Genomic DNA, 20,793 nt, shown 5'->3' with positions numbered 1-20,793 from the left:
AACCCACAACCCAATCCCTCCCCGTTTTTCAATTGGCCAATCAGAACAGCACCGTTTCCGTTGTGCGTTGTCCCTGTCTGGAACATCATTGGTCTTGTCCCAGTGAGAAGATAGATTTATATTGTGGAAAATAACTAAGGAGGAAGTACGACCATAGTCAATCAACAATATAATAATAACTTTAGTAAGAATATTTATCTTTAATTTACAATCTAGATGATTAGATAGGTTCAGAATTTATGTGAAACTGCACAAATATATGGCACATGGAAATCACAAGAGGGAGGTTAATTAACGGAGAGGTGGGATGGACTGAAAGTAGCGGGGTTATGTGCTGGGGTTATGTTCTATAATAGTTATGACTATAATTTTTTTAAATTAATAAGTACTATCTATCTAGATGTAATATATATCAAAATATCGAATTACTTTATGTTTGCTGCGTAACTACTGTACAAAATGTGTGTGTGTGATTTACATGTAACAACAAAAGAAAAAGCTGTAAAAACAAAGTTTGTTTTTGACCTTCGAAGTGGGACAATGTATAATGTATATGTAATGTATTTTTTGCCCCCCCCCAAAAAAAAATAAATTAAAAGTACGATGTGGATATGGATATAATATGTATAACATAATTAGGATTTAATTGTGACACAGAGGTTCTCCCATTTAACCACTAGGTGTCAGTAAGGGTTTTCAGAGAAGTACAGCCTTGTGTTTTCTCTCTCCCATTTTCCACACAAAGAAAGCACAGCGCCCCTCACAGGAATGGAGGTGCACATTGCCGCTAAACCAAGCATCGCCATATTGATGTCCCAACAACGTCGAGAGGTAATACACGTTAGCTTATTTACCTACGTGAGATGGCCATTGTTTTGAGTCAACTTTGCATGTTATTGCATATAAGACAAATACTCTTAAAGCATACATAACTATGTTTAGCTTTACTACCATTAGCTATCAAGGTAGCCCACAGAATGTTAGCTAAGGCGTTGTCAGCCAGTTGCCTCGCTAATGCACTCCGTTGTCACTTTTTTTCTTCTGAAAACAAATAATATTTTCTGGCTTGTGGTAGCTAGCAATCTTCAACGTATCCACGTCAGCTAATACAATTTACTAACATTTATAGATAAATACCTGCCCAGCAATTCATGTTTCGTGAATATAACTATAGATAACATTTGCTTGTTAGTTAGCTAGCTAACCTAGTATTCCCATCCGGCTTTTGGTGCGTTGCAGTTCATCATGGAAGCAGCTCTAGCGCGAGCTAGTTGGCTACATGTGCAGGCCATGGCTCGTGCGTGTGTGACTGTCTCGAGGGAGTTTCACCACAGATTATTAAACCGTGTGGGTCCCAGCCGGACACTGGTTATCATAATGAAACTGCTTTGTACACCACAGATGTTTCTGATCGGTTTCAGTGAATGACACTTGACAGACCGGTAAACAATACCATAGAAATAAAGCTCGTAAGTAGTGACAGGTTTTTGAGTTAAGTCAGAGGTTGAGTCGAGACTCTTTGGCCAAGTATTGTACTAAATCAATCACATGTATGTCTTTCAACAGGGCATATGACAGTGGGAATCCTAGTGATGACTCTACTGAGCCCGGTGCCCCCTGATTAGACTGGTTGGATGTACTCCTTAACAACTACAACAATCAGGTTTGTTGATTTTAGCAAACTATTATCTTAAATTTTTTTGACCAGTATATCAGCGATTTCCAAAACACAGAATAAGCTTAGTCCTGTACTTAATTAATTTCCATGTAGCAGGCTTTTTAGTCTAAGACTGGTCTTAATTTGTGTCTGGGAAACCTGCCCATATCATGATGGCTACCTGACTAAAATATGTAGCTAGCCAACTAACATCTAGTTGTGTGTTTTATCCTGCAGCCTCTACCAAACCAACGTAGCATCAGCTCTGCAGCGACCCCACCTGTCACCTGCAGCTTGGAGGAAACCTCCAAGGTACCATTCACATGGTGATCAATCATTCACACAGTGATCAATCACACTGTCTTATAGGCCTACTGTGCCAAGTCAAGCGAGACAGCGAGACCTGATGCCAACAGTATGCCAAACAGAATGATTCATTAGTCTACATTACTTTCAATCAGTCACGTAATTGTCCATCTATGGTTATAGATGTTGCTTATATGGATCTTCTTGATATCGATTAGATAGGTTCAGAATTTATTAGAAACAGCACAGTTGACAAATGGCACATGGAAATCATCAGAGGGTGGTTTACGGAGATAGGTGGGATGGACTGAAAGTACCGGAGGGGTAGGGTTAGGGAGATAGGTGGGATGGACTGAGAGTAGCTGAGGGGTGGGGTTAGGGAGATAGGTGGGATGAACTGAGAGTACTGGAGGGGTGGGGTTAGGGAGATAGGTGGGATGAACTGAGAGTACTGGAGGGGTGGGTTTAGGGAGATAGGTGGGATGAACTGAGAGTACTGGAGGGGTGGGGTTAGGGAGATAGGTGGGATGGACTGAGAGTACTGGAGGGGTGGGGTTAGGGAGATAGGTGGGATGAACTGAGAGTAGCTGAGGGGTGGGGTTAGGGAGATAGGTGGGATGGACTGAGAGTAGCTGAGGGGTGGTGTTAGGGAGATAGGTGGGATGAACTGAGAGTACTGGAGGGGTGGGGTTAGGGAGATAGGTGGGATGGACTGAGAGTACTGGAGGGGTGGGGTTAGGGAGATAGGTGGGATGAACTGAGAGTAGCTGAGGGGTGGGGTTAGGGAGATAGGTGGGATGAACTGAGAGTACAGGAGGGGCGGGGTTAGGGAGATAGGTGGGATGAACTGAGAGTACTGGAGGGGTGGGGTTAGGGAGATAGGTGGGATGAACTGAGAGTACTGGAGGGGTGGGGTTAGGGAGATAGGTGGGATGGACTGAGAGTACTGGAGGGGTGGGGTTAGGGAGATAGGTGGGATGGACTGAGTACTGGAGGGGTGGGGTTAGGGAGATAGGTGGGATGAACTGAGAGTACTGGAGGGGTGGGGTTAGGGAGATAGGTGGATGGACTGAGAGTAGCTGAGGGGTGGGGTTAGGGAGATAGGTGGGATGGACTGAGAGTACTGGAGGGGTGGGGTTAGGGAGATAGGTGGGATGAACTGAGAGTACTGGAGGGGTGGGGTTAGGGAGATAGGTGGATGGACTGAGAGTAGCTGAGGGGTGGGGTTTAGGGAGATAGGTGGGATGAACTGAGAGTACTGGAGGGGTGGGGTTAGGGAGATAGGTGGGATGGACTGAGAGTAGCTGAGGGGTGGGTTTAAAAGCTCATGTTATATAATAGTTATGACTAAAACACAATTTATAATGTATAAGTACTGTCTATCTAGATGTAAAGTATATCAAATTATTTGATGTTTTGCTATGTAACTACTGTAAAAAAAAAAGTGAATGATTTACATTCCCCTTCGGGGGGGGGGGGGGGGGCAAAAAATGACATTAAAGTGCGATGTGGACTCACATACACCACCCCTATCATGTTTGTTTTTATTATAATAGGTGTGTCTATTTTCTCTGTCCCAGGTGATCCAGAGAACATCCTGTGTATAATATGTCCGGCTCTGTCCCAAGCCGCTCTCGAGTTTACCCTGATGTAAACACACAGAGGCCTCGGGAGTACTGGGACTACGAGTCCCATGTGGTGGAATGGGGGTACGTAGTGCGTGTGTGGTTCAAAGCTGAACACATTGTTTTCTGTTGCATGTTCTGATATGTGTGTTAGATTCTAGTTGGTGTTACCTAGCTGAAATTGTCACGCCATCACATTGCTTGCCAATTCTCTTGACTATGTAGGAACCAAGATGACTACCAGCTGGTGCGCAAACTAGGACGAGGCAAATACAGTGAGGTGTTTGAAGCCATAAATATCACCAACAATGAGAAGGTTGTTGTCAAAATACTCAAGGTTGGTACCATATTAATTTTAATTGATTTTAGTATTGGCATTTTATCCCCTGACTCAAATTTCGCTCCTCGCCAAAGAGACGTACTGTATGAAGTCCTGATGGTATTTTGTTATGTTTGTCGATAGCCAGTCAAAAAGAAGAAAATCAAGAGAGAAATCAAGATTCTAGAAAACTTGCGAGGCGGTCCCAACATCATCTCACTTTTAGATATCGTCAAGGATCCTGTGGTGAGTGGAGCTCATGATCCTCATTTCTATACGTCTGTAAAGTGTGAATCATAACACAACCACATGCTCGTTTTTTGTGGGCCTTTTTTTTACAATGGCTGTTGCTCAATCACTAAGCAGAAACAATGTTCAGCTACCTCCATCCAGAGTTTCCCCTAGGATTTTTTTCAGCAGCTGTGGCAAAGTTTTTTTCATGACCAGCACCATGGGTGTGAGAGACAAGTTTACCAGCATCATAGCATACGTATTGATGAATCCCTTGTGACACAAAATAATGAATGAATGCGTTAATTTATTATTTGACGTGCAGTCATATTCAGGTCCTGATTGGTCAGCAAGCTTATTTGACACGCAAAGACAAAAAAGGGGTTCCTAAGAAATCCTGGTTGAGCATGAAACGAATGAACAACACTGCGTCCATGTGTGTGTGTGTTAACTATTTAACTGTATGCTTAAAAGGCCGCAAAAATTTTAAATATCGGTATTGTTTTTTTTGACGAGGAAAATATCGGAAATCGGCCAAAAATGTAATATCGGTGCATCACTAGTTTTAAAGCTAATTTCCTGCAATTATACCTATTTTTGTCATTGGGTGGAGAGAACAATTGCAGTTTTAAAGCAAATTTCCTGCAATTCACCACATTTTGGAAACGGCTGTGAGAAGATGTGCAGTTTTAAAGCTAATTTCCTGTAATTCTCCACATTTTGCCATGGCTTATGCCTTGCTCTTATGCTATCTGAGAGACTCAAATATCATAATAAAATCAATGCCATGTCATTTAAAAAAATATATATATATTCTCCCTGACTGTCTAGTTTTTATTTTGGTGGTTGTTAGTTGTCAAAGATTATCTTATTTTAAAATATATCACTTTTCTACTTTCAACCTGGTTTTAATCATTTGAGTTTACATTGAAAACGTTTTACCATCCCGATTCTTCTTCTTCTTCTTTTCAAATGTATTTTGTGTGTGTTCTGGTGGAGTGAATGATTGTAGTTATTGTAGTTCCTCATGCCTTTTCTTATGTCTTCTCAGTCTCGAACTCCCGCGCTGGTTTTTGAGCATGTCAACAACACTGATTTCAAGGTGAGGAGAGAGACCATGTTCATCTGTCTGTACAGAATTCTAATAAACCTCACATTCTGAACCAATGTCCAGCCATCTCATTTTGATACATTTTTTTTCTCTGTATTTCAGCAACTGTATCAAACTTTATCAGACTTCGACATACGGTTCTACATGTTTGAAATCTTGAAGGTAAGGGATGGTTTCAAAAAACACAAACACCTCACTGCACAACGCCTCTCCCCCATATGACCTACTTGGTGTGTGTATGTACTGACGTGACCTACTTGGTGTGTGTATGTACTGACATGTGACCTACTTGGTGTGTGTATGTACTGACATGTGACCTACTTGGTGTGTGTATGTACTGACATGTGACCTACTTGGTGTGTGTATGTACTGACATGTGACCTACTTGGTGTGTGTATGTACTGACATGTGACCTACTTGGTGTGTGTATGTACTGACATGTATGTGTAACTGATAGATGCACACACACTACATGTTAATGATTTTAAATATATGTATTTTGTCTGTAATGTCTGTTGTTATGTCCGACCCCAGTAAGACTGTCTCCATTGACGTCGACTAATGGGGATCCTAATAAATCAAATCTCAGATGCCAATGATATATCTCGCATTTAGACTGTTAGCTTAAACCAAGACCTAATTGTTTCTTCTCAGGCCCTTGACTACTGTCACAGTATGGGGATCATGCACAGAGATGTCAAGCCACACAATGTGATGATTGATCATGAACACAGAAAGGTATGGATTCAGGCTCCTCCTTTCATTCATTCTGTTACTATAGCTTGGATCACTACCATAATTAACCAGCCCACTTTGTTAGACGTTTTTGTTTCCTTATTGTTGCTTATTGTAAAGTGTCTTTGGGTTTTAGAAAAGCTCTATATAAGACCTGTGTATTAATATTGTTATTATCATAGAACTAGAACTCAGAATTAGGAATTAGAACTTATTAACTAAAAAAACACAGGCAATAATGACTATTCTCTTGTAGCTCCGCCTGATCGACTGGGGCTTGGCAGAGTTCTACCACCCTAACCAGGAGTACAATGTGAGAGTGGCCTCGCGCTACTTCAAAGGACCTGAGCTGCTCGTAGACTACCAGGTGAGACCACTCAATACAATACAAAGACTAGTTATAAACATGAAACAAACTATTCTAGTTGGCCACAAATCTATAGTAGCATGTCGTTAATGTAGTTATAATAATGTAGGTGTAAGTTGGTACAGTAATGTAGTCATTGTTGTTTTAAGCACAGCGTTCACCCCCCCCCCCCTCTCTCTTCATGTCAGATGTATGACTACAGTTTAGACATGTGGAGTTTGGGCTGTATGTTGGCCAGCATGATCTTCAGGAAGGAGCCTTTCTTCCATGGACACGACAACTACGACCAGGTAGAATTGTCTCTCATGGTGCTGATCACATTGTCTTGATATTAAATCCTGATACACCAGTCTCTACTACAACAGCACTGATTTGAGCTATCAAGTGGATGTCTTGTTGCTCTCTTAGTTGACTGCCAGTTGAATTGCAACTTTCTGTAGGATTACAAGTAAGTATTTTGGTTGAGTGTTTTGGTTTATCTACAATCAGGTGAGAAGAATTGAGTCTCTCAGTGCTGATGAACAACCCTGAAACAATGTGTTGATCATGATGAGACGACAGTCTTTACAACACGGCTGATGGTTGATATTTAGTGCATACTTCTAGCCCCCTTACTTGACTGAAACAATGTGTTGATCATGATGAGACGACAGTCTTTACAACACGGCTGATGGTTGATATTTAGTGCATACTTCTAGCCCCCTTACTTGACTGCCAGTTGAATTCCAGATTTAGGCCTTAGGCTTTTGTTTTAGTTTGTCTTCCCTCTAAAATGTTCTGTTTCTGTTTTACAGCTCGTACGGATTGCTAAAGTCCTCGGCACAGAGGACTTGTATGACTACATCGACAAGTACAACATTGAACTAGACCCGCGGTTTAATGACATTCTGGGCAGGTAAGAATATCCAACATTTCATCGTCAGATTACTTCAACAGAACTGGGCTTCAGAATGTATTACTAAATGGTCCAAATACACAGTGTGAATGTCAATGTATACCTAACCCCTGCCTTGAGTAATTCAGGTTGATAATGCCCAATATATTGACCCATTTAACAGAAAGAGTTGAACGGCGAACGGCCCCTCAGGCATGACAATTTAACAGAGTACTCATGGGTACAATCCATTTGGCCACCAGTCTCTTTCCATCTATTCATATGACTTGTTCATTTTTTTGTTGTCTCCTTTTCCCCAAAACTTCTTTGTAAAGTGTATTGAGAGAACTTTGTGAGTCTACACTCTGAGTGAACGTTGACTTGATTTTATGTATTGACCTCTCTCTCCTGGTCCATTCTCCAGACACTCCCGTAAGAGGTGGGAGAGGTTTGTGCACAGTGAGAACCAGCACCTGGTGAGCACCGAGGCTCTGGACTTCCTGGACAAGTTGCTGCGTTACGACCACAACGCTCGCCTCACGGCCCGGGAGGCCATGGAACATCCATACTTCTGTGAGTTTCCCCTCCGCCTCCACTCAGACTTCTGTGAGTTTCCCCTCCGCCTCCACTCAGACTTCTGTGAGTTTCCCCTCCGCCTCCACTCAGACTTCTGTGAGTTTCCCCTCCGCCTCCACTCAGACTTCTGTGAGTTTCCCCTCCGCCTCCACTCAGACTTCTGTGAGTTTCCCCCTCCGCCTCCACTCAGACTTCTGTGAGTTTCCCCTCCGCCTCCACTCAGACTTCTAGATAGAGGCCTGCTGCATAAGACGCCTAACTGAATGTTTAAGTGCTAGAATCCTCGCTTGATCTTAAGATTGTGGTGCTAAATTATGCCTCAATACAATACACTTTTCTTTTTTAATTACTTGCTAAAAGAAGAAGGTTCATATTGAGTGGATTCTCTTGCAGCCATTGAACACATTGAAGCAGACGGCTTTTTAACAGATACTTACAGTTTCTTCAGAGGAGTTCATGTGACTACAGTATACATTTGACATTTTAGCCCTTTTAGCCGATGCTCTTATCCACAGCGACTTACAATTAGTGCATTCATCTCAAGATGTATTGTCGTCTCACCAAGTTATCACAATCATATCAAGTACACTTTCCCTCGAAGTGTGGGTGGGAGGGCTAATAGACCGGAGGTGGCGGAACGGAGGGCTCGGGTTGGGATGTAGGGTTTTCAAATAAGCCTGATGGTAGGGAAGGACAGTTCCTCTTGCTGCTGCGTAGGCAAGCATCAGGGTCTTGGAGATGATGCCAGCTTCGACTGGAAGCAAGTGGCGTGTGCGGAGGAACCAGGTGACATGGGACACCTAGGTCAGAGATGACACGCTCAGACACGTCTGTTCTTGACGTCAGAGAGTTTGAGTGTTGGTATCATAGCTGTCGGTGGATTGTGTTAATGAGTGTTGGTATCATAGCTGTCGGTGGATTGTGTTAATGAGTGTTGGTATCATAGCTGTCGGTGGATTGTGTTAATGAGTGTTGCTATCATAGCTGTCGGTGGATTGTGTTAATGAGTGTTGGTATCATAGCTGTCGGTGGATTGTGTTAATGAGTGTTGGTATCATAGCTGTCGGTGGATTGGGTTAATGAGTGTTGCTATCATAGCTGTCGGTGGATTGTGTTAATGAGTGTTGGTATCATAGCTGTCGGTGGATTGTGTTAATGAGTGTTGCTATCATAGCTGTCGGTGGATTGTGTTAGTGAGTGTTGGTATCATAGCTGTTGGTGGATTGTGTTGGTATCATAGCTGTCGGTGGATTGTGTTGCTATCATAGCTGTCGGTGGATTGTGTTAGTGAGTGTTGGTATCATAGCTGTCAGTGGATTGTGTTAATGAGTGTTGCTATCATAGCTGTCGGTGGATTGTGTTAGTGAGTGTTGGTATCATAGCTGTTGGTGGATTGTATTGGTATCATAGCTGTCGGTGGATTGTGTTGGTATCATAGCTGTTGGTGGATTGTGTTGCTATCATAGCTGTCGGTGGATTGTGTTAGTGAGTGTTGGTATCATAGCTGTCGGTGGATTGGGTTGGTATCATAGCTGTCGGTGGATTGGGTTAATGAGTGTTGGTATCATAGCTGTCGGTGGATTGTGTTAGTGAGTGTTGGTATCATAGCTGTCGGTGGATTGTGTTGGTATCATAGCTGTCGGTGGATTGGGTTAATGAGTGTTGCTATCATAGCTGTCGGTAGATTGTGTTAGTGAGTGTTGGTATCATAGCTGTCGGTGGATTGGGTTAATGAGTGTTGCTATCATAGCTGTCGGTGGATTGTGTTAGTGAGTGTTGGTATCATAGCTGTCGGTGGATTGGGTTAATGAGTGTTGCTATCATAGCTGTCGGTGGATTGTGTTAGTGAGTGTTGGTATCATAGCTGTCGGTGGATTGGGTTAATGAGTGTTGCTATCATAGCTGTCGGTAGATTGTGTTAGTGAGTGTTGCTATCATAGCTGTCGGTGGATTGTGTTAGTGAGTGTTGGTATCATAGCTGTCGGTGGATTGGGTTAATGAGTGTTGCTATCATAGCTGTCGGTGGATTGTGTTAATGAGTGTTGGTATCATAGCTGTCGGTGGATTGGGTTAATGAGTGTTGATTTAGAAGATATCTGATTGTCTCTCTCTCTCTCTGATGCCAGACTCCGTTGTTAAAGATCAGGGAAGGGGCAGCACTCCTGGAGGAATAGTTACCAGCTCCACTCCAGTCAGCTCTTCCAGTATGATGGCAGGTAAGTCATCCAACACTGCATTTTGGTCTTTGGTCAAAAGTAGTGCACTATTTAGGGTATAGGGTGCTATTGGGCCCTATCAAAAGTAGTGCACTCTTTAGGGTATAGGGTGCCACTCCCTGGGAAGATGTGCTGTTATCATTACACTTTGTATATTGTTTGAATGGTTTCCCAACACCAGTGTTTTATTTGTAATCTATGGTGAGTACTCCTGACTAGGGCTGTTGCAGTGATCATATTACCGGCAGTCAAATTCCACATGACCGTTTAGTCACAGTAATTAGACTTCTCCAAGCTCTAATGCTGCTGCTGGTCATTAGTAGCCTACCAAACTTGCTAACTGCCTGGTACTCCGCACTCTATTGTCCCTCTAATCACTCTGACATCAATGCAAATGTAATCGAAAATCTAATTAAACATTTCATGGGAGCTCATGGTGCGCAACATTTCTGTAGGCTATGCAATTGTGCGAGAAAACAGAGTGATGGCCTCTACTAAATAGAGGAGGATCCCGTCAGCTTTCTATAGGCTAGGCCTACTTTATTTCTCAACTTTCCTAATATTAAGCACATAGTTTATATTTACAACATTTATTTACATTTTCATGCCAGCCAGCCTACCTGGCTTTAGACCTGTCTAAAATAAATCATGGATTTATTGTGAGGATGTAGGCTATATTTATTAGACTTTTTACAATGTAAATGTCCCTAACATCTGCATCAGTGGCCTGAAGGTGATGTGTGGAAGCCAGAAGATGCTAAATGTGTTTGTTAATTAACGGTCAATTACCGTGAGACCAACAGTTATTTGCTTGACAATCACCGGCTGATTTCGTGACCGCCACAGCTCCTACTCCCTACTCCTGACCATAGATCACCCTGCTCTCTTCTTTTACTTCCTGTCAATAAGTGTACTGACAGTAGAAGTCATTGGTGAGAATGTGTCCACTATCTCTTCTAGGTATCACCTCCACAAAGGCACTGGCTAACAACGCTGGATCACCTGTCATTTCTGCCCCCAACACTCTGGCCCCACAAGTCCCAGCGGCCGGGGCACAGCCCTGAAACCTCCACCCCCTCCTCCCAGCGGCTGCCGGGGCACAGCCCTGAAACCTCCACCACCTCCTCCCAGCGGCTGCCGGGGCACAGCCCTGAAACCACCACCTCCTCCCAGCGGCTGCCGGGGCACAGCCCTGAAACCTCCACCACCTCCTCCCAGCGGCTGCCGGGGCACAGCCCTGAAACCTCCACCACCTCCTCCCAGCGGCTGCCGGGGCACAGCCCTGAAACCTCCACCCCCTCCTCCCAGCGGCTGCCGGGCACAGCCCTGAAACCTCCACCACCTCCTCCCAGCGGCTGCTGGGGCACAGACCTGAAACCTCCACCACCTCCTCCCAGCGGCTGCTGGGGCACAGACCTGAAACCTCCACCACCTCCTCCCAGCGGCTGCCGGGGCACAGCCCTGAAACCTCCACCACCTCCTCCCAGCGGCTGCCGGGGCACAGCCCTGAAACCTCCACCCCCTCCTCCCAGCGGCTGCCGGGGCACAGCCCTGAAACCTCCACCCACTCCTCCCAGCGGCCGGGGCACAGCCCTGAAACCTCCACCACCTCCTCCCAGCGGCTGCCGGGGCACAGCCCTGAAACCTCCACCCCCTCCTCCCAGCGGCCGGGGCACAGCCCTGAAACCTCCACCACCTCCTCCCAGCGGCTGCCGGGGCACAGCCCTGAAACCTCCTCCCAGCGGCTGCCGGGGCACAGCCCTGAAACCTCCACCCCCTCCTCCCAGCGGCTGCCGGGGCACAGCCCTGAAACCACCACCTCCTCATGGGACCTCCTCACCTATGTTTGTGTGGGCCCGTGGGTCGGTTCAGCCCACCCCACCCTCTACTATGTGTTGGCCTGGCCAGTGGGTTTCCTTTTTATTACGTTGAGAAGAATGACAGAGAAAAGATGTTGAAATTGCTTTTCCCTGTTCAGTTATATTTTGAGATCTGGACTTGACATCATGTTTTATTTGTCACACCTGTCTGGATGATTTGGTCTAGGAATTCTAATACAATGTAGACATGATGAAGAAGAAGAAGAGAATGGATAATAACATTTATTTTGTATGTCCCAAATATACAGTCTAGCTTGAAACAGTTTGTTTGGGGATTCCTGCTGTTGCAATACACTGAACCTGTAGACAACTTCACAAAACGAGACAGGATTCTCTGATGTAGCCCCCACTTGGCAGTGCTGGATAGTTGCTCACACACTACTGTTAAGTGCAGGAGTTACCGGTGTTTGGAAGTTGTTAGAAGCTATCGTACTTGGATTGGACATCTGTAGATACTCTACAGTAACTGTTAGGTTGCATGCACCAAATGCTGACTATCACAGGGTCAATAGTTTGCCAATTTGGTGTTACTTTTACTTCTGTATACATGTTTGTTTGTTTTTTAATGCGGTCTCTTACACATGATTTTGAAGACATAGGCAATTTTGTAACTTTTTGTTTTTATTTTGGGAGGAGTCTTATCACTTGCAAAAAAAATCGACTTCATAAATAAACAATTTTAAACAGGCAGGTATGAATAGTCCTTTATCATTGTTTGTTTTCTGTTCTTTCTGTGAAATGTACAGACATTGATGCTGTAGAAACCCTGGGAAATATATGCACGGTTAGATTGGTGTACAAGCAACACAGACAGATTAATTTATTTCAACTAGCCCAGCCTAACTATTATGTAATGGAGTCTAAACAACAAATGTTTTCTATTTTATTTAACCTTTATTTAACTAGGCTAGGCAGTTAAGAACAAATTCTTATTTGCAATGACGTCCTACCCCAGCCAAACCCTCCCCTAACCCGGATGACGCAGTGCCAATTGTGCGCCACCCTATGGGACTCCCGATCACGGCCGGTTGTGATACAGCCCGGGATCAAACCAGGGTCTGTAGTGACACCTCTAGCACTGAGAGGCAGTGCCTTAGACCACTGCGCCACTGAAGCTTAAATTCACTGGCACTAATGCCATGGAATTTGTAAAATATAAAACAGTTTGGACCTTGCAAACAGATTTAAGTGAGAATGAGTACTTTGGTGTTCAAGTTCAAGAAGGGGTAATTAATTGGGTTACTTCGCATTTTATTTGTCTCAAGGAAAAAAGCCCAAAAATGTTTCCCACACAACAGTATTACACACTGAGCATTGTTGCATGGTGACCTATCGCCACCTTCCTACTGCGTTGATACCAGGATATATTATTATTGATTTCCACTACTGCGTTGATACCAGGATATATTATTATTGATTTCCACTACGGTATTGATAACAGGATATGTTGTATTCTGTTCTATGAGTGATTTCAGCTGTTCATGTGCAGATTGAGATTTTAAAATCAAATTCACTATTGTCCTGAAATATGTTCTATTGGTTCTGGGGGGAGAGTCTGTAATTGATTGAATAGCCTATAATGTAAGGTAATATTCTGGTACCAAGGAAAAGTCTACTATATCACTGACATCAGTGTATGCACTAATAATGTATCTAAGCCCTGGATTGCTGACCCTCTCCTATTGGCCATTGAGAGGCTTTGAAGCCACCATATTGGCTCTCCCCAGTGGGAGCAGTCCTCCATAGGAATGAATGGAATTCTACAGTATTTCAATTCAATGTTTCAAGGAAAAAAATTGCATGTATTTATGTATTTTTTTTCTTGTGTGGACAGTAACGGTACTAAAAAAAACAACTATGGAAATGTTTTAATATATTTTTAATTTTGTATTTGTATGTTTAGCTCACATAATATTATTTAAAAGTATGTATGAAGGTGTCTGGAATAGAATAAAAATGTCACAAACGAATGTAGACATTAATACATGCATTTCTATAGCTACCAAAATAAAAGAAGTACAACGGAGAAGGAATACCAAGATGGCTTCAATAAAGCGCTCCCTGTTAGGCATCCAGAGTTTATACACAACATTGGAATGAATGCACATCGCACACATTCAGTGGCAACATTTGACATCAGCCACTGCTCGTGTTAACATTTGACATCAACTACAGTTGCATTGTTGCCGCTCAGTGAGTGTCTGCGGGAGACAGGGGTCGCCTCGGGCGGGGCGGAGACTGGCAGGTCTTCAACAGAACATGTGAAGTTATCTCGAAAGTTGCTTAATTTACTACTATCTAATTATTCAAAATGGGGAAGCTGGTTGTCATATCACTTTTTGTTGCTGCTTTATCAGCATTTCTTGGAGAGAGAATTATTAACTTAAGGTAGGCTGTGTTTATGTAGTTGTAGCTTTTTTTAGCTGTAATAAAATTGCATGCTAGCTGTTATAGTAGCTAGCTAGCCAATTTAGTGTTTTTGCTAGCAACCTCAAAAAGTTGTTTTGTTGACAGCAAGCGATATAAGCCGGTTTTTCTATTTAACTTTCCTTTATTAGCCAGTGCTTTATTACTGAGTAATAATGGTTTGGGTTATTTTCACTTTTCTGAATTTATAAATTGAGAGATTGAGGGATGTTGTTGACAAACAGCAATGCTGTGCGCCAAGCAAATCTGATCTCACTGCTCAAGTTACAGTAGTCTGAGGCTATACTAAATGTGATAGCTGACTAGGCTATATTTATGATTGTTTGTACATAGACACATAAAAATGCCCTAAGTCATAACTACAGTGTTAAAACTGCAGTGTTATTCTGTGTTATTATAACCATTTGAAGGGATGTAACTATGAACCTTATTTTACATGTTGCAGGAAAAGGACTCTTGCTTCCAGAAAGCTTGTCCAAACCCACCTCCCAAACTGCCATCCAATCAAAAGCCTTGGTACGTACAGTACACATGAATGTACAGGACATGGGGAACTTTAACAGTGCTGGCATGGATATAAAAGGCATGCCTTTCCATGAGCTCTATGCCACATGTTCAATGGTATTATATGAAGTAACTGTACAACGCTATTTGCCTGTAAAGCCGTATCTGAACACATGTGATTTGATTTCTGACAGAGTACGGATCAGAGGACCTCACAATACTTCCCAATGGACTTGCTATTATTAGCACTGTGAGTTACAACATTGACTTGGCCCTATATGAAACACGCAACATAAAAAATGTAGTCGTAAATAAATGTATTAGGCTATCAACATATCCTAATATTAATCTTAATATTATTGGAATTACTAGGGCTTGAAGGATCCTGTATTGCCGTCCTATTCAGATGACCCTGGAAAGATGTACACCCTTGATATGAGTGAAGATTCTAGGATGAAACCAGTGGAGCTCCGCATGGGGAGAGGCTTTGACCTGGACTCCTTCAATCCACATGGAATCAGTGTATACACAGATGAGACGGGTAAATAAAACCCATAATCTGTGTCACAAATGGCATACTATTCCCTATAGGGCTCTGGTCAAAAGTAGTGCACTATATGGGGAATAGGGTGCCATTTTGGGACGCAAACAGGTTTTGAAATGCATCTGCTGCCCTTCCCAATCGTCTCTTGTGTGAAAAGAGAACTGTCAAAAACACAAGACGGATCAATTGATTGAGCTGAATCTTTTCTCCACTTTCCAGATAACTCAGTATACCTGTTTGTGGTCAATCACCCTCAAAAGAAAACACAAGTGGAGATCTTTCTGTTTGTTGAGGAGGACCACTCCCTTGTCTATGTGAAAACCATAAAGCATGAATTCCTTCACAGGTATGCAAGAGCTAAAGTCATGTCATTGCTTCAAACCAATTTGGTTTGTTACCTAGATTGTCGGTAGAGTTTCATATTACAGCAGGGCTAAAAGTGTTAATTACATGGTAACAATATGGAAATGTAGCCTATCCTCTTAAACTTGGCTACTCTCAAGACTGAGAGTTTGGAGAAATTAGGGATATTTGAACTGAGCACAAACTAATGATAATTTTTGTTTTGTCATGTTATGCAACCAACAGTTCTTAAATATGCCATTTAGAGTAAATAGTGATTTAAGTTGATCTGTGGTTTTCTCTTAGTGTGAATGACATTGTGGCTGTGGGAGTGGAGAGCTTCTATGCCACCAACGATCACTATTTCAGTGGAGGCACTCTGAATACTCTGGAGGTACTTCTGGCTCAGCCCTGGTCTAACGTTGTGTATTACAGCCCTGAAGAGGTCAAAGTAGTGGCTGAGGGATTCTACATGGCCAATGGCATCAACATCTCACCTGACAAAAGGTACAATAATTAGATTAATAATGTATTCAACTTCTATAGCGCTATTCAAGTATTCAGTCCCGTGTAGCTCAGTTGGTAGAGCATGGCGCCAGGGTTGTGGGTTTGATTCCCATTGGTGACCAGTATGACATGTTTTTAAAAGAATAAAGTACTCAATAAAATTACAATTAAAAAAATAATGACATTACACAAAGAATTTCAATGCGCTTTGAGTACTGTCCTGTGTACACACAGTTCAATAATCCTGTCCATATGGGCAGTCAAACCTGTTACGTGTTTGATTATAGAGTGGATATCACATGTTGACACGATAAGGTCTGTTGATGTGATGTTATGTAACATATAACTATGTATGTTTTCATGTAGGCACATATATGTGGCTGACTTATTTGACCACAACATACATGTTTTGGAGCGACTGGAAAGCAATGGTTTGGCCCCAGTGAAGGTAATGGCAGATTTGTTTTACACCTGGTAAATAGTCAAATGGACTATTGAAACATGCTGCTCTGTTGAAAGCCTAAATCTGATGTGTTTATTCTCTCCCATTGCTTGTGTATCTGAATCCAGAATAGGCTCTTTAAAACTAATTTCATGATATTATTATTTTAAAAAGCATGAGCTGGCGCACACCCAAAGAAAATGATTTAGTGTAGAGGTGCTGACTAACGGCGAATAAACTATGTCTAAAAAATATAGAGAGTCGCACACCGAATATATATAAAGTCCCAGTAATTTATTGGGTAAAAAAACAATGTTTTGGCATTCACTGTGTCCTGAAGAAAGCACCCTGAAGAAGGCACCCTCTGCTCTAAGGCGCCCTGAAGAAGGCACAGTGATGCCGAAACGTTAGGTGTTTTACCCAATAAATTACTGGGAGTTTATATATATAGAGTGTGTGACTCTCTTTATTTTTATAGCATACGTGATATTATTCTTTGTCACCAGGTCGTGGAAGTGGGCTCTCTTGTTGACAACATTTATGTTGACCCTGAGACTGGCGACTTGTGGATAGGTTGTCACCCTAATGGCTGGAAACTATTTCGAAATGATCCTGAGGATCTTCCTGGATCTGAGGTTCGTACACCTGCCGTGTGCTATTGAAACTTCCTGAGTGAACTGCTTTCTGGATCATATACCAGCAGTGTATCTCTGTACTATACACCAATATTGTTTTCACATGTTCACGCCTCTACTATGCTATTGTAAAAGCTGCTGGACTACAGTACATTCCAACTACTGTATGAGAGGAAACACACAAGCGCAATGGACTTAGAGTGGACTTAGAGTGGATATGAACTGGACTTTAAGTGGTCTTAGAGTGGACTTAGAGTGGACTTAGAGTGGACTTAGACTGGACTTAGAGTGCACTTAGAGTGGACTTAGAGTGGACTTAGAGTGGACTTAAAGTGGACTTAGAGTGGACATGGACTGGGCTTGGAGTGGACTTGGAGTGTACTCAGAGTGGATTTAGAGTGGACTTGGAGTGGTCTTGGAGTGGACATTGAGTGGACTTGGAGTGGACTTAAAGTGTACTTGGAGTGGACATTGAGTGGACTTAAAGTGGACTTGGACTGGACCTGGGGTGGGTGTCTTTCTCTGTAATGCTCACTGTCTGGTATACATCTACATTTCATGATATTGTTTTCACAGGTGATTCAGATTAAAGACATCCACTCTGAGAAGCCAGTGGTGACCCAGGTCTATGCTGATGATGGCAGTGTGCTCATAGGATCCTCTGTAGCAGCTCCCTACGGAGGAAAGCTTCTCATTGGAACAATCTACCAGAAAGCCTTGGTCTGTGATCTAGCCAAGGTAGACCAGTAGCCAATGCTTTATGTAGAAAACAGGCTTCCGACGTGGGTTGTGGTCGGAAGAGTGCAAGTGTGCAACATACTGAATGTTGCAGATGGAAATGCAATGAATAGAGTTAACAAGATTCCTTACTCTATATGACAGGGAGGGATGTCTGTTCTACATAATATACAGTGGGGCAAAAAAATATTTTGTCAGCCACCAATTGTGCAAGTTCTCCCACTTAAAAAGATGAGAGAGGCCTGTAATTTTCATCATAGGTACACTTCAACTATGACAGACAAAATGAGAAAATCACATTGTAGGATTTTTAATGAATTTATTTGCAAATTATGGTGCAAAATAAGTATTTGGTCACCTACAAACAAGCAAGATTTCTGGCTCTCACAGACCTGTAACTTCTTCTTTAAGAGGCTGTATATCTAGCTGAAAATTCCTCAATGTTGTGCCGTACTGAATTCTGCCGTGGCCTGTGGGGTTCAAGTTGATAAGTAAAAAAATATATTTTAAAGTTCATTCATTGCATGCTCTGTCTAATCACAGGAAGTTAGATTTGCAATAAAGTTGACAAAATGATATGTCAAAGATAACGCTGGTGCACTGAACAAGACCTGTAACAATACAATACATAGTAATGTTGTATAAAAGTTGATAAATGACAGGAGAAATGACTTGATAAGAATAATCTGACTGTTATTTTTTTTTGCCTAAAATGACATACCCAAATATAACTGCCTGTAGCTCAGGACCTGAAGCAAGGATATGCATATTATTGATACCATTTGAAAGGAAACACTTTAAAGTGTGTGGAAATGTGAAATTGATGTAGGAGAATATAACACATTAGATCTGGTAAAAGATAATACAAAGGGGGAAAAAAACATGTATTTTTTATTGCATCTTTGAAATGCAATAGAAAGGCCAATATCTCACTTAGGAGTCTAGGTGCAATTTCACTAGATGGCAGCAGTGTATGTACAAAGTTTTAGACTGATCCAATGAACCGTTGCATTACTGTTCAAAATGTTGTTTCAAGTCTGCCCAAATTTGCCGAATTGGTCAATTAACATAACTATAGAGAACATACAAAAATGATATGGTAATAAAAAATGTAAGTTTACACACTTCTAGGAATGTCATAAATTATGGATAATTAGCTTCCCTACAGAAAATACACCAACCTTCACACATCTAGATGTGATGTTTTTTAATATAAAAATGGATTTTATCAAACAAAACTAAGCTACATTTTATCTCTGGATGACAAATCAGAGCAAGATTCTGAATGTAAGTATGTTATTTACCTTCAGAGGTGAATATATCAAACCAGTTGCTGTGATAAAAAATGTTTTGTTGTTGTGCACTCTCCTCAAACAATAGCATGGTATTTTTTCACTGTAATGGCTACTGTAAATTGGACAGTGCAGTTAGATTAACAAACATTTAAGCTTTTTGCCCATATAAGACATGTCCTGGGAAATGTTCTTGTTACTAATGAAGAGGGTTAAACCAAGGCCTTATACCTTTTAAAGGGTTAATAAAATATCTTATGGTAAACTGTAAGGTCTCCTCTTCAGGAGACCTCTGTGTGTGTGTGTGTGTTAAAATCTGTTTTTGAGTGATGTGACCTTCAGACACTATCAGAAGGCGTCTACATTCAGACTCCTCCTGTCTGGATCCCACCGTGGTTATCTGGTTTTCTGAGAACACAAGGCTGTCACAGACCTGATGAAACCAGCCACCTATCAGAAGATACTTACACTCGTTCATACTTGTGATGACAGGTCAAGTTTCAGTTAAACCCACTTCTGAGCTTTTAATTGCTGATAAGATGGTTACTGCTGTCAGAGGGAGGTTAGATTTATTAAAATGTTGTTGCCAGGGAAACTCATGCAAGGAGGACTGGGAGAGGCTATATGAGTCTTACACATTTTGCAGAACTTGGGGAGAACTATTATGTACTGTTATACTGTACTCTGTACCAACTTCTGCCTACAATTGTATTACTAAAATGAGTATTTTAATACTTAAACTAAGAGTCTGTGTTTCCTTTCCATTACTAATGTATGTTTGATAATTATATAGACCTGATCATCTGTTGAAGAGATTGACCAACACTTACAGCGTCATGCTAATCACATTAGCGCTCTTTATTTCAACTGTCCCGTGGGGGGGACCGATCCCATAGAGGCAGTGGTGGAAAAAGTACCCAATTGTCATACTTGAGTAAAAGTACCTTAATAGAAAGTTACTCAAGTAAAAGGAAAAGTCTCCCAGTAAAATACTACTTGAGTAAAAGTATAAAAGTATTTGGTTATAAATATACTTAAGTATCCAAAGTAAATGTAATTGCAAAAAAATATAGTTAAGTATCAAAAGAAAAAGTAGAAGTGTAAATAATTTCAAATTCCTTCTTTTAAGCAAAGCAGACGGCCCCATTTTCTTGTTTTTAAAATGTATGGATAGCCAGGGGCACACTCCAACACTCAGGTATAATTTACGAAAGATGCATTTGTGTTTAGTGAGTCCGTCAAATCAGAGGCAGAAGGGATGACCATGTGTTGTCTTGATAAGTGTGTGAATTGGTCATTTTCCTGTCCTGCTAAGCTTTCAAAATGTAACTTTTGGGTGTTAGGTAAACTCAATGGAGTAAAAAGTACATTCTTTCTTTAGGAATGTAGTGTTAAAAGTTTAAAAAATATATATCAATAGTAAAGTACAGATACCCCAAAAAATGACTTAAGTAGTACTTTAAAG

The 20,793-nt window shown here is 41.9% G+C and overlaps 2 protein-coding genes across 5 annotated transcripts; both read left to right on the top strand.

Moving 5' to 3' along the window:
- Positions 1 to 109: 109 nt before the first annotated feature.
- On the top strand, positions 110 to 12,587 carry LOC118936609 (casein kinase II subunit alpha). Its single transcript, XM_090221579.1, has 16 exons — positions 110 to 184; positions 746 to 831; positions 1,567 to 1,663; positions 1,895 to 1,969; positions 3,544 to 3,672; positions 3,814 to 3,925; positions 4,052 to 4,153; positions 5,190 to 5,240; positions 5,352 to 5,411; positions 5,904 to 5,987; positions 6,241 to 6,351; positions 6,540 to 6,641; positions 7,146 to 7,246; positions 7,650 to 7,798; positions 9,928 to 10,017; positions 10,978 to 12,587. Exons 5-16 carry the CDS (start codon positions 3,572 to 3,574, stop codon positions 11,079 to 11,081), a joined length of 1,167 nt encoding a protein of 388 aa, XP_090077705.1. The 5' UTR covers positions 110 to 184; positions 746 to 831; positions 1,567 to 1,663; positions 1,895 to 1,969; positions 3,544 to 3,571; the 3' UTR covers positions 11,082 to 12,587.
- Positions 12,588 to 13,909: 1,322 nt separating this feature from the next.
- Positions 13,910 to 20,068, top strand: LOC118937655 (serum paraoxonase/arylesterase 2-like). Of its 4 annotated transcripts, none has more exons than XM_036937356.2 (9): positions 13,910 to 14,285; positions 14,770 to 14,840; positions 15,023 to 15,078; positions 15,201 to 15,369; positions 15,592 to 15,718; positions 16,021 to 16,221; positions 16,588 to 16,669; positions 17,170 to 17,298; positions 17,875 to 20,068. In XM_036937356.2, the coding sequence occupies exons 1-9, from the start codon at positions 14,209 to 14,211 to the stop codon at positions 18,046 to 18,048; spliced, it is 1,086 nt and encodes a 361-aa protein (XP_036793251.2). In that variant the 5' UTR covers positions 13,910 to 14,208; the 3' UTR covers positions 18,049 to 20,068. The 4 variants fall into 4 exon arrangements, with proteins under 4 accessions (XP_036793251.2, XP_090077708.1, XP_090077709.1 ...); XM_090221582.1 differs by having other exon boundaries at positions 13,911 to 14,285; positions 15,235 to 15,369; XM_090221583.1 differs by having other exon boundaries at positions 14,086 to 14,285; positions 15,235 to 15,369; positions 16,150 to 16,221.
- The last annotated feature ends 725 nt before the right edge of the window (positions 20,069 to 20,793 follow it).

Source organism: Oncorhynchus mykiss, chromosome 3, assembly GCF_057628025.1.
Source record: "Oncorhynchus mykiss isolate SJ-2025 chromosome 3, ASM5762802v1, whole genome shotgun sequence".
In the NCBI taxonomy this organism is placed as follows: Eukaryota; Metazoa; Chordata; class Actinopteri; order Salmoniformes; family Salmonidae; genus Oncorhynchus; species Oncorhynchus mykiss.
Note: the sequence above shows the minus strand (reverse complement) of the source record. Positions and strands in the feature narration are given on the sequence as shown.